Source organism: Pseudophryne corroboree, chromosome 6 (genome assembly GCF_028390025.1).
Source record: "Pseudophryne corroboree isolate aPseCor3 chromosome 6, aPseCor3.hap2, whole genome shotgun sequence".
Classification (NCBI taxonomy): domain Eukaryota; kingdom Metazoa; phylum Chordata; class Amphibia; order Anura; family Myobatrachidae; genus Pseudophryne; species Pseudophryne corroboree.
Genome location: NC_086449.1, coordinates 713,535,936 through 713,551,271, shown reverse-complemented (window position 1 = coordinate 713,551,271; position 15,336 = coordinate 713,535,936). Strand labels below are relative to the sequence as shown.

The 15,336-nt window shown below is 45.9% G+C and overlaps 1 protein-coding gene across 1 annotated transcript in view; it reads right to left on the bottom strand.

Moving 5' to 3' along the window:
- Window positions 1–2,779: 2,779 nt before the first annotated feature.
- Window positions 2,780–15,336, bottom strand: part of SAP30L (SAP30 like) — a 35,544-nt gene continuing 22,987 nt past the window's right edge. The window contains exons 2-4 of the mRNA XM_063928358.1: window positions 10,117–10,239; window positions 9,181–9,279; window positions 2,780–6,081 (exon numbers count right to left, since the gene is read on the bottom strand). Of these exons, the coding sequence (XP_063784428.1) occupies window positions 5,950–6,081; window positions 9,181–9,279; window positions 10,117–10,239 (354 nt within the window). The 3' untranslated portion in view covers window positions 2,780–5,949. The remainder of the gene's footprint in view (window positions 6,082–9,180; window positions 9,280–10,116; window positions 10,240–15,336) is intronic.

The following is a 15,336-nucleotide window of genomic DNA, read 5'->3' as shown; positions in this document are numbered from 1 at the left end:
ATGGACATTGCATTAATTCTGGATGCCAGCCGGCAATATATCCCTCTGTGCATCCCTCATATATAAGACAACGTCTTATGCTCGCAAAATAGTATCCCTGTTTGACAGGGTTACAGACCACGCTGCAGCAGCACTATCTGCAGGTCTCAGTCTAGTACCTGAGTGTGTAAATACAGACTTCAGGATAGCCTCCTGCTATTTATCAGCAGGTACCTTCAAAGTGGCCGTATCCTAAGACGGCAGTGCCACCTTTTTTGACAAACGTGTGAGCGCCTTATCCACCCTAGGGGATATCTCCCAGCGTAACTTATCCTCTGGCGGGAAAGGGTACGCCATCAGTAACTTTTTAGAAATTACCAGTTTCTTATCGGGGGAACCCACGCTTTTTCACACTTCATTCACTCATTTGATGGGGGAACAAAACACTGCCTGCTTTTTCTCCCCAAACATAAAACCCTTTTTTAGTGGTACTTGGGTTAATGTCAGAAATGTGTAACACATTTTTTATTGCCGGGATCATGTAACGGATGTTCCTAGTGGATTGTGTATATGTCTCAACCTCGTCGACACTGGAGTCAGACTCCGTGTCGACATCTGTGTCTGCCATCTGAGGGAGCGGGCGTTTTTGAGCCCCTGATGGCCTTTGAGACGCCTGGGCAGGCGCGGGCTGAGAAGCCGGCTGTCCCACAGCTGTTACGTCATCCAGCCTTTTATGTAAGGAGTTGACACTGTCGGTTAATACCTTCCACCTATCCATCCACTCTGGTGTCGGCCCCACAGGGGGCGACATCACATTTATCGGCATCTGCTCTGCCATCACATAAGCCTCCTCATTAAACGTGTCGACACAGCCGTACCGACACACCGCACACACACAGGGAATGCTCTGACTGAGGACAGGACCCCACACAGCCCTTTGGGGAGACAGAGAGAGTATGCCAGCACACACCAGAGCGCTATATAATTTAGGGATTAACACTATATTGTGAATTTTTCCCAATAGCTGCTTGTATATACAATATTGCGCCTAAATTTAGTGCCCCCCCTCTCTTTTTAACCCTTTGAGCCTGCAAACTACAGGGGAGAGCCTGGGGAGCTGTCTTCCAGCTGCACTGTGAAGAGAAAATGGCGCCAGTGTGCTGAGGGAGATGGCTCCGCCCCTTTTTCGGTGGACTTTTCTCCCGCTTTTTTATGGATTCTGGCAGGGGTAATTACCACATATATAGCCTCTGGGGCTATATATTGTGCTTATTTTGCCAGCCAAGGTGTTTTTATTGCTGCTCAGGGCGCCCCCCCCAGCGCCCTGCACCCTCAGTGACCGGAGTGTGAAGTGTGTATGAGGAGCAATGGCGCACAGCTGCAGTGCTGTGCGCTACCTTGGTGAAGACTGAAGTCTTCTGCCGCCGATTTTCCGGACCATCTTCATGCTTCTGGCTCTGTAAGGGGGACGGCGGCGCGGCTCCGGGAACGAACACCAAGGACGGGTCCTGTGGTCGATCCCTCTGGAGCTAATGGTGTCCAGTAGCCTAAGAAGCCCAAGCTAGCTGCAAGCAGGTAGGTTCGCTTCTTCTCCCCTTAGTCCCTCGTTGCAGTGAGCCTGTTGCCAGCAGGTCTCACTGTAAAATAAAAAACCTAACATATACTTTCTTTCTAGGAGCTCAGGAGAGCCCCTAGTGTGCATCCAGCTCGGCCAAGCACAGAAATCTAACTGAGGTCTGGAGGAGGGTCATAGTGGGAGGAGCCAGTGCACACCAGATAGTACCTAATCTTTCTTTTAGAGTGCCCAGTCTCCTGCGGAGCCCGTCTATTCCCCATGGTCCTTACGGAGTTCACAGCATCCACTAGGACGTCAGAGAAATATGTTTAAAAACACAAAATAATCACCCGAAATACAAACTTTTTCATTTCGACCTTTATAATATCTATCTTCTGTATCACACTGGCTGCATTCCTAAAGTGTGTATTGGACTTAACAGACAATAACAGGCCACAAAATCTACACAAAAACTGTATCACAGTAACCCATTACTCCGGTCTGTGTCCAGTCTCTTGTGCATTTCCACCCCACATGTTCCAGACCTGGTCAACCTGATCGGTAGGAGGGTATGCTGGGACTTAAAGTTTCACTACAGCTGGAGAGCAACAAGGTTGGCCAGGCCTGCTCCAAACCAAACCATGCATAATGACAGGTGGTGCAGAGTGTCCTCTCCACCCATGACCCAAGTAGTGCAGCTGGGCATTCTCATGTAGGCAATGTTTGCTGAGTGCGTAATGGTCCTGGCATGCTGAGAGAGGTAGTTTGGTTCGACTGAAGCTACAATGAAGACACATCTGTATGAAGCATCAATCAACCGGCCTAATCTCATAGCATGTTATTAAAAAACATCAATTATGCCCCATGGGATCAACATCCACACGATTACGGAACAAAAACATTGCAGAGTGATAACTGGAACTGCAGGCTGAAGCACAGATCAAGACACATCTACATATCCATGGCACACCGAAGACTGACCTGATCCAAATAGTTTCTCTTTGAGAAATGGGTGACCATGCAGATGACCAGTGTTGGCCACTAAGTCATCCCACCAGCACCACTCGCATGTTATCCCAACTGTGTCAGCTAACTGGAAGTGTAGGTTCTTGGGCAGTATTGGCCTGCGCATAGATAGCAGGATGAGGAACACCAGCTATGTGGGAAAACCTGCCACGTTTTCTAATCTACAGCATAAACCACCACCGTCTGCTGTATCTGAGGAACAATAACTGCAAACATGGAAACACTAAACAAGTCATTTTAATTATAACATACTATATTTTAGTACAATAAATATTTAAAAAAAGAAGTGTAAAAATGATTTTAAAATATAAATGGTAAGTTGAAAAAGGACAGGGAATATGTATAAGAGGGATTTTCATAGCCAGTAGGAGCTTTGACAACACAATGGTGAAATGAAGCTGAACAGATTTTCCTTGTCCAATCACTGCGAGGGGATAAATCGGAGGTGAGCAGCCGGCGGAGCGACAGGCTGAGGCCAGTGTTTACAGGTTATAACTACAGTAATTAACATTTAAAAGTAAATGCAGATGTTTAGTATACACAGTACAGGGACTTACTGTACATAAACGTGATGTATAGTTGGGTAGTTTATTTCACCAAACCGCTTGGTTACGCTCAGGGTTTTGTTGCAGCACAGATTAAATGGGCAGTCAAAATATACAGTGTAGAAGGAGTACTTTTCCTGCAAGAGATTAACCTACACAATTCTAAGACTCTGCCATGTATTTCAGGGTGTCTCGGCCACGTGGTGCTGTAAGCATCTTGGTCTCAGCTGTTTTCTTGCTGCACGGTTCATTTTATCTTCTGACCATCTTCAAATAATGTGGCAGATGTATTAAGCCTGGAGAAGGCATAAAGAGGTGATAAAACAGTGGTAAGTGCAAGGTGATAACGCACCAGCCAATCAGCTCTGATATGTAAATTGACAGTTATGAGTTGATTGGCAGGTGCATTATCACCTTGCACTTATCACTGTTTTATCACTTCTTTAGGCCTTCTCCAGGCTTAATACATCTGCCCCAATGGCGGTTATAGGGATTAACAAGCCCTATACTGCAGCATTCACCATTTGCTGGGACTGTGCAACACAAAGATGGGTCTTGCACAGGGGCAGCAGCACTCACAGAGGAGAGAAGGCTTAAAGAGAGACTCCGGTTACTACAGGTTTTAGATTTTGATGTCACGTTTTGATATTGATCGCAGCTGAATCATTTGCAGCCATGGTCACTCACTATAAATGGTCCTTCATAGAGCACAGTCAAGACACTTATCACTTTTACTGAAGCTTAGTCTCAGAGATTCCTGCGGTATAGACAGACATGCTTGTGGAATAATAAACTTAAACGGCTGCAACAGAGACAGATCCATATGCTGGAGCTTTAGATGTAATCATGAACTGTGTAAAGTGTCTTGTTCAAATTCTTTCCACAAAGCGGCTTTCTAAACTTAGACTGGGAATTCTGTTTTGTGATCATTCTTATTAAGCTCTATATATTAAATGGCGCTGACCATTTTAGGCTAAGACTCCACACCCAGGCTACATTACCAGTTACGTTATAGTCTCTTAACCATCTGGTGTAAAAGTCCATGGGACAGGGCATACCAAATCTATCCAATCAGGAAGGACATACACTTTCTCATTCCTCTCTCAGTACACAAGCCAAATATTAGGTCATTATAGGAGCCCATGTGGGAGTTAGCAGGGACCACAGAATGAACACTGAAGCCCAGTAATAGACAAATAATATATTAGGAAGACAAATAAATATTGAGGGATTTTAAAACCCTGTGCAGTTAGCGGAGATCAACTCTTGGTTTTGTTGGCCTTAACTCAAAGTAGACACTCCGGGGGATATTCAATCGTTTGAAAAGTCAGTTGGGTGTCTGTTTTTTCCTATCGAATAGACAGGAAAAAACAGACACCCAACCGACTTTTCAAACATTTGAATTCCCTCCTTCTTGTTCTGGGCATGGAATGTCCTTACTACAAAACAAGAATGGCTCCACCATCTTTTAATACTGGTATCACCTCCAGCTAGTTCTAAATGACAAGTTTCCATATCTGGTCCAGTGCTGCTTAGCTTAAAGCAAAGATAAATAGGCAGAATCTTTCAATGTCAGCATGCTTGGGATATGTCACAATTACATGTAAATGCTTCTTCTGTGCTGGGGCAATACATGCTACACCAACATGCCTATTCTTCTGGATAAGCATATTAATAGGCGCTCCACATAAAACCTATTTGCACAATATCCTCATCCTCCCCGATAAGGAGCACTGCAGGGGATAAAGTAGCTTGAGATAATGTTGACCCAATTGAGACCAGTACTCTAAGCAGGGAAAGGAGTGACGATATGGTGGAAACAATGACAGGCACGAAAATCCATGCATCGTGCTAAAATAATGTGAGATGGAGACAGGAAGCTCAACGTGTGATTAAAAACAATTATATTATATATAAAAACTGGACATACCAGACTGACATGACACATACTATAAGACTAAGCTCTGGTGAATAGAACCATAAAAACGTTTAAAACCTTGACCTTAAAACCTTTGCGACACGCGACGGTGCTGTACTTAAGACCACTGCGCCTACCGTAATGAGTCTGATAAATTCATATAACAAGCACGAAGGCAGCCTGTGGATCAGAGCTCTGGAAATATAAGAAAGGTTAATAAATCGTGTAGTAAAAATGTGGGGGTCGGGGCTCAGCGGCTACTGTAAGTTAAACCGCCACTTATTGCTGTGAAAATAGAGCTGCCGATATGGAGTGTGGGAAATCTGCTGGCAATGCGTTGCTCCAAGTGGCTGTGCCAACCACCCGCCTATGTTGTGTTAGCAGTGTAGTTAAGTGGTGGGTGGTTTTGGCAGAGTTTTCCCCTATACTGTGTGCTTTCAGTAATATAATCATAAGCACCAATCCCAAAACACTGTGCCACTCTGTTCTTCCACATTAAGATGGGTTACTAACCCCTTCTGCATTAAGGGAGAAAGCCAGAGTCTTTTTTCCTTTCTTGCTACCGATAAGTTCAGCATGGATAGTCGCCAACCGGTGACTTCCTTGCAAAGAGTATTGTTACTGTGCATTTGTGAGTGTCTTCTGTACATAGGAGAGAAAGTCCTGCTCCAGCAAGCCTGAAGTCCTCTACGTATAAATGGCATATGCCCTAGATACAAAACAGTAAGTGGATCCTACCAACCCAACTCTATCCAGTCTCATGCAAAAGCGCAGTGCAACGTCATCACTGTCTATAGTATAAGAAAACCATCCTCTCCTTGGTGCCAGGAAAGCACAATATGGCACAGAGTCAGCGGCTTAAGCAGTCACTGCATCCGCAAGTCCTACATACAAAAACAAGACAGCTGCCCATCAGGTCCCATTGGCTATGCATCCAGCTGCTTGCTGCTTTCACACTTCTGGTCCAACCGGCTTCGGTTGCTTTTCACCATGTAGATAAAATAAGCCAAAGTCTCCTTTTCATTTACTGGAATGTTCCGAAAGTGCCGGCTTACAGTCTGTTGAAGGGGGAACAGAAGGACGATGTAGGTTGAACAATGAGTCAATAAATATACATTTACTCTTAAAAGGACAGTCTTTGGGGGGGGGGGGGGGGGGGGAGACATTTGCACATTTAACTTTAAAGGACATCCAGTTGCATCCCCTCACCATTTATTATAAGTGTTGATATCAGGTCTGTTGTTGTATAACAACGGATTAGATTGCTCTTGCAAGCCAGCCCTCAACTCCTAGTACCTTTATGTTATGACCATCTATACAGTATATTATTACAGCAGTCTTTAACAGAGGCAAGTAAGCATCTAAGAAGACGTTCCCTCTTAGAGATGCTCTTACAACTATACGAGCCAGACATAGAAGACTGTCACACCACAGAGAACACACCACACTGATCCAGCCACACCACAGAGAACAGAGAACACACCACACTGATCCAGCCACACCACGGAGAACACACCACACTGATCCAGCCACTACCATGGAGAACACACCACACTGATCCAGCCACTACCATGGAGAACACACCACACTGATCCAGCCACACCAAGGAGAACACACCACACTGATCCAGCCACACCACAGAGAACACACCACACTGATCCAGCCACACCACAGAGAACACACCACACTGATCCAGCCACACCACGGAGAACACACCACACTGATCCAGCCACACCACGGAGAACACACCACACTGATCCAGCCACACCATGGAGAACACACCACACTGATCCCGCCACACCATAGAGAACACACCACACTGATCCAGCCACACCATGGAGAACACACCACACTGATCCAGCCACACCATGGAGAACACACCACACTGATCCCGCCACACCATAGAGAACACACCACACTGATCCAGCCACACCACGGAGAACACACCACACTGATCCAGCCACACCATGGAGAACACACCACACTGATCCAGCCACACCACGGAGAACACACCACACTGATCCAGCCACACCACACTGATCCAGCCACACCATGGAGAACACACCACACTGATCCAGCCACACCATGGAGAACACACCACACTGATCCCGCCACACCATAGAGAACACACCACACTGATCCAGCCACACCATGGAGAACACACCACACTGATCCAGCCACACGATGGAGAACAAACCACACTAATCCAAAGTCAAGTGAATAATTCCATCTAGACAGCAGAGCACAACCCTATCTTCAGTCATCTTTGCTCTAGCTATTGAACCACTTGCCTGCTTGTTGAACAAACAAGTTAACATTACAGGGCTCAAACTAAGTGATGCAGCGGATAGGGTCGCTTTTTATGCAGATAACAGCCTCCTATTTCTTTTGGATTATAGTCAATCTATCCCATCAGTTCTACAGGTTACAACTGACGTTTCCCCTTTGTTGAGCAGATCGGTTAAAATATCTAGGTATAGGGATCACTAACTCCATGTGTGACTATATCTCATTGAAAGTTAATCCTAAAATTGCACACCATGGGGATAAATCATGTTCTCAAATTAATATTCCTCTTTCGCTTACGGGCAGAGTATTGTCATTCAGCCTAAATTTCTTTACGTATTTAAACGTAATTCCCAGTATTGATTCCAATTTAGTTTTTTGGGAAAATAGTTTATCTGGCCGAATGACAGGGCTCGTATCTCACTTAATGTTCTTACTAGACCTGGCGCAGTGAGAGGACTAGCCTTGCCTCACTTTAAGTACACACTGGCACACCTAAGAGGTTATCCCTACATGCCCTGCTAGTAGCTTATGTGACCCCCAGTCATAGTCCTCTTCAGGTGTTATTGGGTGGTAAAGAAATAAAGGCCTCCTCCATTAGTTCTACAGGCGGTTAGGATATGGAACCTTGTTACTAAAATTCTCTGTTTGGATCCTAATACTCCTATGGCATTGCTTGGGCACTCCCTAAGGCATGAGCTGTGTGGGGCAGAATGGGGGTGATGGTAGTAATAAAAATCTTTTGTCCAACTGAGCTCAGTGTACCCGATACCCAGGTATAATTTTTAGCAGTATCTACCATGATCTAATGGCTCAATTTCCTTATGACCCTCCTTGTATACAGGATTCCCCTCTTAAAAATTATTTGGCCTCCAACAGGGCTCTCGCTTATTTGTATCAGTTTATCTCATCTGCTCATCACTCCACAGATCTACTTTATCTTAGGGCAAACTAATTTCGGTCTGATAGAGGAGTCTTGGAAACTGGCTTCGGGGGAGCCCTACAGTGTCTACTGCTTCCATTGAAATTAGACAGATACGGCTGTTTTTGCTACTTAGAACACACCTCACCCCCTGTCAGGTTACTAAGATTTGGTGGCAGAGCCAATGATACTTGTCCTAAATGACACACATTGCAAGGTTCTTTTTTGTGTCATCTTTTATGGTCATGCCCGAAAAGCCACATGTTTTGGTCAAAGAGGACTGGGGCAATTGCATCTACGGGAGTCCCACAATCTGTCCTTACTCCCACAGTGTGTACCCTCGGGATCCTGTCAGAGGATGCTCTTAAAACAAACACTAAGCAATATGTGATTAATCTTTGTGCGCCTCCCGAGGTGTGTACTGCTCACTCCTGCATGGCCGCAGAAGGTGCGGTAATTTCTCCATGGGTTTCCTTAATTAACATCACCATGGCTCAACTGCAATATTTATATATATCTGAAAAGACCAAACGCAAATTTGAGTATATTTGGCATAAGTGGCAAAATCCAGAGATGCAAAAGAAATTGTCCCAGCATCCACTGCCTCCATGCTTAATCTCATTGATTGCCTTCAATAGCTATATGCACGGTTTATACTCTATGTACCAGCTCCTGTCTCTGTAGTCCTCCGGACTGAACTTAATGTATTACTTCTCTCTGGTTTATGTAATGCACAGCTGCGATTTATTATGTTACGATTGTTGGAATCTGTAATACTACATTTTATGATATGTGGCTTGTATTTTGTGTTCCCTTATATATCCTCGTGATATTGTTTTAGTTTTACACATATATAGTGTTAGTTTGTATTTTTGTGTGTTACAAAACAGTAATAAAAGTGTGATTTAAAAAAAAAAAAAAAAGTCATTATCAATCCCGAGAAGCCTACCTCTGCGAGCTGTGCCTTGTTGAGTCCAGGGCGGGTCTGGAGCTTGTAATGTCTTTTATACCTGCGAAGAGTGTTCACTTGCAGCTGAAACAGGTCAACCTGCAGAAAAGAGAAGATGATCTGTTACTACAAACCGGACACTGCTAAAATGAAACAACTGACTGTAAGTAACCACAGTGACTCATCGAAACTTTTAATTCTCAATACAGGATCAGACCTATTCCTCGTTCCATTATTTCAATTAGATCCCAGTGTGTAAAATACATGTAGCAATCCCTATTGTACCAGCTGTTGTAAATGGCTAGTAGTTATTTTATTTTTTAAAACTTCTATTTTAAAAGGGAAATCCACTGGGCCAAGGTAGACATGTACACGGATAGCTGGAATCAAGCAGTAGTCTGTCCAACAGAGATACATTTGTTTGTTCAAAACATTTATTCTGCGTATGTAGAACTTCCCCCCACAATGAAGGAACGGACATTCTAATCTCACATTGGTCTTCCTGTTACTGTGATAAAACAGGCATTATCATTAGTTTCCTAATGTCCCACTACAGCTGCTCATATTGATCTGAATCACCGATCGCTACCAAATCAACGTTTGATCAGGACCAAATCAAATGCCGGAGAGTAAATAACTACTAGCCGACAGAATGTTTTGCCAGTTATCATACTACCTAGGCTGCATGTGATCCTGTCACTTACACTCCGAGCAGTTACAGTACATACAGGTATGCTCAGTACAGCAACCAAACAGGTGATCAGGCGGAGGGACCAGATCTCCCCAGGTCTAGGCACTTTCACAGACTCACCAGGATAGATCACTATGCTAGGCTATCACACAGATGAGTATTAAAGAGACATTTTTCTCTCTCACTAGCCTGCATTTAAATCCCAAACTACTGCTTACGTGTGACCCATAAATAGGAATCCTCACCTCTGGGACGTCTGTTTCATGCTCTGGAGAGTCTCCTCCATCATCGCTGGTTTTCCGCTTTCTCTTGTTTCGGACACTTTGAATGAAATTTTTGTGGAAGTCACAGATGTAAAGATGTCGAACCTGAGGTACCCAAAAACAGTCAAAAGAAAAAGTATTAGTAAATTAGGAACAATGCAGTTATAAAAGACAAGTTTTGCATTTTAGGCATAATAATTTTAGGCTTAATCATAAATCTCACACTGTATCCAAATCCTGAGGAAAGTGAACCTTTCTATGGTGGCAGGAAGAAGGGTTCAGATACAGATCTCTGCACTACGCTACAGGTCTGACCTCTGCTGGACAAAGTCCTAATTACATCATTGCAGCAACAGTACAGATTTCCTCACCACACTCATGACCATAGTGAACACTGTGCTGCAATGGGTGTGTGTACAGCACATGAAATGCTCCTGATACACTCTGTTATATCAGAGTTTGTTCTGAGGGAGTGTATGTGATTTTAAAGTGGTTCAGATTTAAATTGCCACCTAACCGGTGTACTAGTAAGTTACATTTTTTTGACCCTGATTATCTCAAAAACTACGTCGACAAAAAAGGTCAAAACATTTCAGGAAAAATAAGATTTTACTTACCGATAAATCTATTTCTCGTAGTCCGTAGTGGATGCTGGGACTCCGTCAGGACCATGGGGATTAGCGGCTCCGCAGGAGACAGGGCACAAAAATAAAAGCTTTAGGACTAGGTGGTGTGCACTGGCTCCTCCCCCTATGACCCTCCTCCAAGCCTCAGTTAGGATACTGTGCCCGGACGAGCGTACACAATAAGGAAGGATTTTGAATCCCGGGTAAGACTCATACCAGCCACACCAATCACACCGTACAACCTGTGATCTGAACCCAGTTAACAGTATGACAAACGTAGGAGCCTCTGAACAGACGGCTCACAACAATAACAACCCGATTTTTTTGTAACAATAACTATGTACAAGTATTGCAGACAATCCGCACTTGGGATGGGCGCCCAGCATCCACTACGGACTACGAGAAATAGATTTATCGGTAAGTAAAATCTTATTTTCTCTGACGTCCTAGTGGATGCTGGGACTCCGTCAGGACCATGGGGATTATACCAAAGCTCCCAAACGGGCGGGAGAGTGCGGATGACTCTGCAGCACCGAATGAGAGAACTCCAGGTCCTCTTTAGCCAGGGTATCAAATTTGTAGAATTTTACAAACGTGTTCTCCCCCGACCACGTAGCTGCTCGGCAGAGTTGTAATGCCGAGACCCCTCGGGCAGCCGCCCAAGATGAGCCCACCTTCCTTGTGGAATTGGCCTTGATAGATTTAGGCTGTGGCAGGCCTGCCACAGAATGTGCAAGTTGAATTGTGCTACAAATCCAACGAGCAATCGTCTGCTTAGAAGCAGGAGCACCCAGCTTGTTGGGTGCATACAGTATAAACAGCGAGTCAGATTTTCTGACTCCAGCCGTCCTTGAAATATATATTTTCAATGCCCTGACAACGTCCAGCAACTTGGAATCCTCCAAATCGCTAGTAGCCGCAGGCACCACAATAGGCTGGTTCAGGTGAAACGCTGAAACCACCTTAGGCAGAAACTGAGGACGCGTCCGCAGTTCTGCCCTGTCCGAATGGAAAATCAGATATGGGCTTTTATACGATAAAGCCGCCAATTCTGACACTCTCCTGGCTGAAGCCAGGGCCAGTAGCATGGTTACTTTCCATGTAAGATATTTCAAATCCACCGATTTGAGTGGCTCAAACCAATGGGATTTGAGAAAATCCAAAACTACATTAAGATCCCACGGAGCCACTGGGGGCACAACCGGGGGCTGTATATGTAGTACTCCTTTTACAAAAGTCTGGACTTCAGGAACTGAAGCCAATTCTTTCTGGAAGAAAATCGACAGGGCCGAAATTTGAACCTTAATGGACCCTAATTTGAGGCCCATAGACAATCCTGTTTGCAGGAAATGTAGGAATCGACCCAGTTGAAATTCCTCCGTCGGGGCCTTCCTGGCCTCACACCACGCAACATATTTTCTCCAAATGCGGTGATAATGTTGTGCAGTCACCTCCTTCCTGGCTTTTACCAGGGTAGGGATGACCTCTTCCGGAATGCCTTTTTCCCTTAGAATTCGGCGTTCAACCGCCATGCCGTCAAACGCAGCCGCGGTAAGTCTTGGAATAGACACGGTCCCTGCTGAAGCAGGTCCCGTCTTAGAGGTAGAGGCCACGGATCTTCCGTGAGCATCTCCTGAAGTTCCGGGTACCAAGTTCTTCTTGGCCAATCCGGAGCCACGAGTATCGTTCTTACTCCCCTTTGCCGTATATACACTGACTGGAACACCTACGGTGTTACCAGAGCGTCCACAGCTATTGCCTGAGGGTCTCTTGACCTGGCGCAATACCTGTCCAGTTTTTTGTTGAGGCGGGACGCCATCATATCCACCTTTGGTTTTTCCCAACGGTTCACAATCATGTGGAAGACTTCTGGATGAAGTCCCCACTCTCCCGGGTGTAGATCGTGTCCGCTTCCCAGTTGTCCACTCCCGGAATGAATACTGCTGACAGTGCTATCACATGATCTTCCGCCCAGCGAAGAATCCTTGCAGCTTCTGCCATTGCCCTCCTGCTTCTTGTGCCGCCCTGTCTGTTTACGTGGGCGACTGCCGTGATGTTGTCCGACTGGATCAACACCGGCTGACCCTGAAGCAGGGGTTTTGCCAGGCTTAGAGCATTGTAAATCGCTCTTAGCTCCAGTATATTTATGTGAAGAGACATCTCCAGGCTTGACCACACTCCCTGGAAGTTTCTTCCCTGTGTGACCGCTCCCCAGCCTCTCAGACTGGCATCCGTGGTCACCAGGACCCAGTCCTCTATGCCGAATCTGCGGCCCTCTAACAGATGAGCACTCTGCAACCACCACAGAAGAGACACCCTTGTCCGTGGAGACAAAGTTATCCGCTGATGCATCTGCAGATGCGATCCGGACCATTTGTCCAGCAGATCCCACTGAAAAGTTCGTGCGTGGAATCTGCCGAATGGAATCGCTTCGTAAGAAGCCACCATTTTTCCCAGGACTCTTGTGCATTGATGCACAGACACTTTTCCTGGTTTTAGGAGGTTCCTGACAAGTTCGGATAACTCCCTGGCTTTCTCCTCCGGAAGAAACACCTTTTTCTGAACAGTGTCCAGAATCATTCCCAGGAACAGCAGACGTGTCGTCGGGGTCAATTGAGATTTTGGAAAATTCAGAATCCACCCGTGCTGTTGCAGCACTACTTGGGTTAGTGCTACTACGTCCTCCAGCTGTTCTCTGGACCTTGCCCTTATCAGGAGATCGTCCAAGTAAGGGATAATTAATACGCCTTTTCTTCGCAGAAGAAACATCATTTCGGCCATTACCTTGGTAAAGACCCGAGGTGCCGTGGACAATCCAAACGGCAGCGTCTGAAACTGATAATGACAGTTTTGCACCACGAACCTGAGGTACCCTTGATGTGAAGGGCAAATTGGGACATGCAGGTAAGCATCCTTGATGTCCAGAGACACCATAAAGTCCCCTTCTTCCAGATTCGCTATCACTGCTCTGAGTGACTCCATCTTGAACTTGAATTTTTGTATGTACAGGTTCAAAGATTTCAGATTTAGAATAGGTCTTACCGAGCCGTCCGGCTTCGGTACCACAAATAGTGTGGAATAATACCCCTTTCCCTGTTGTAGGAGGGGTACCTTGACTATCACCTGCTGAGAATACAGCTTGTGAATGGCTTCCAATACCGTCGCCCTGTCTGAGGGAGACGTTGGCAGAGCAGACTTTAGGAACCGGCGAGGGGGAGACTTCTCGAATTCCAACCTGTAACCCTGAGATACTACCTGCAGGATCCAGGGGTCCACCTGTGAGTGAGCCCACTGTGCGCTGAAATTCTTGAGTCGACCCCCCACCGCCCCTGAGTCCGCTTGTAAAGCCCCAACGTCATGCTGAGGGCTTTGCAGAAGCCGGGGAGGGCTTCTGCTCCTGGGAGGGAGCTGCTTGGTGCACTCTCTTACCCTTTCCTTTGCCTCGGGGCAGATATGACTGTCCTTTTGCCCGCTTGTTCTTATAGGAACGAAAGGACTGCGGCTGAAAAGACGGTGTCTTTTTCTGTTGGGAGGGGACCTGAGGTAAAAAGGTGGATTTCCCGGCTGTTGCCGTGGCCACCAAATCCGATAGACCGACCCCAAATAATTCCTCCCCTTTATACGGCAATACTTCCATATGCCGTTTGGAATCCGCATCACCTGACCACTGTCGCGTCCATAAACTTCTTCTGGCAGATATGGACATCGCACTTACTCTCGATGCCAGAGTGCAAATATCCCTCTGAGCATCTCGCATATAAAGAAAAGCATCCTTTAATTGCTCTATAGTCAATAAAATACTGTCCCTATCCAGGGTATCAATATTTTCAGTCAGGGAATCCGACCAAACCACCCCAGCACTGCACATCCATGCTGAGGCGATGGCTGGTCGCAGTATAACACCAGTATGAGTGTATATACTTTTCAGGGTAGTTGCCAGCCTCCTATCAGCTGGATCCTTGAGGGCGGCCGTTTCAGGAGACGGTAACGCCACTTGTTTTGATAAGCGTGTGAGTGCCTTATCCACCCTAGGGGGTGTTTCCCAGCGCGCCCTAACCTCTGGCGGGAAAGGATATAATGCCAATAACTTCTTTGAAATTAGCAGTTTTCTATCGGGGTTAACCCACGCTTCATCACACACTTCATTCAATTCCTCTGATTCAGGAAAAACTACAGGTAGTTTTTTCAGACCCCACATAATACCCCTTTTTGTGGTACTTGCAGTATCAGAGATATGCAAAGCCTCCTTCATTGCCATGATCATATAACGTGTGGCCCTACTGGAAAATACGTTTGTTTCTTCGCCGTCGACACTAGATTCGGTGTCCGTGTCTGGGTCTGTGTCGACCGACTGAGGTAAAGGGCGTTTTACAGCCCCTGATGGTGTCTGAGACGCCTGGACAGGTACTAACTGGTTTGCCGGCCGTCTCATGTCGTCAACTGATTTTTGTAACGTGCTGACATTATCACGTCATTCCATAAACAAAGCCATCCATTCCGGTGTCGACTCCCTAGGGGGTGACATCACCATTACCGGCAATTGCTCCGCCTCCACACCAACATCGTCCTCATACAT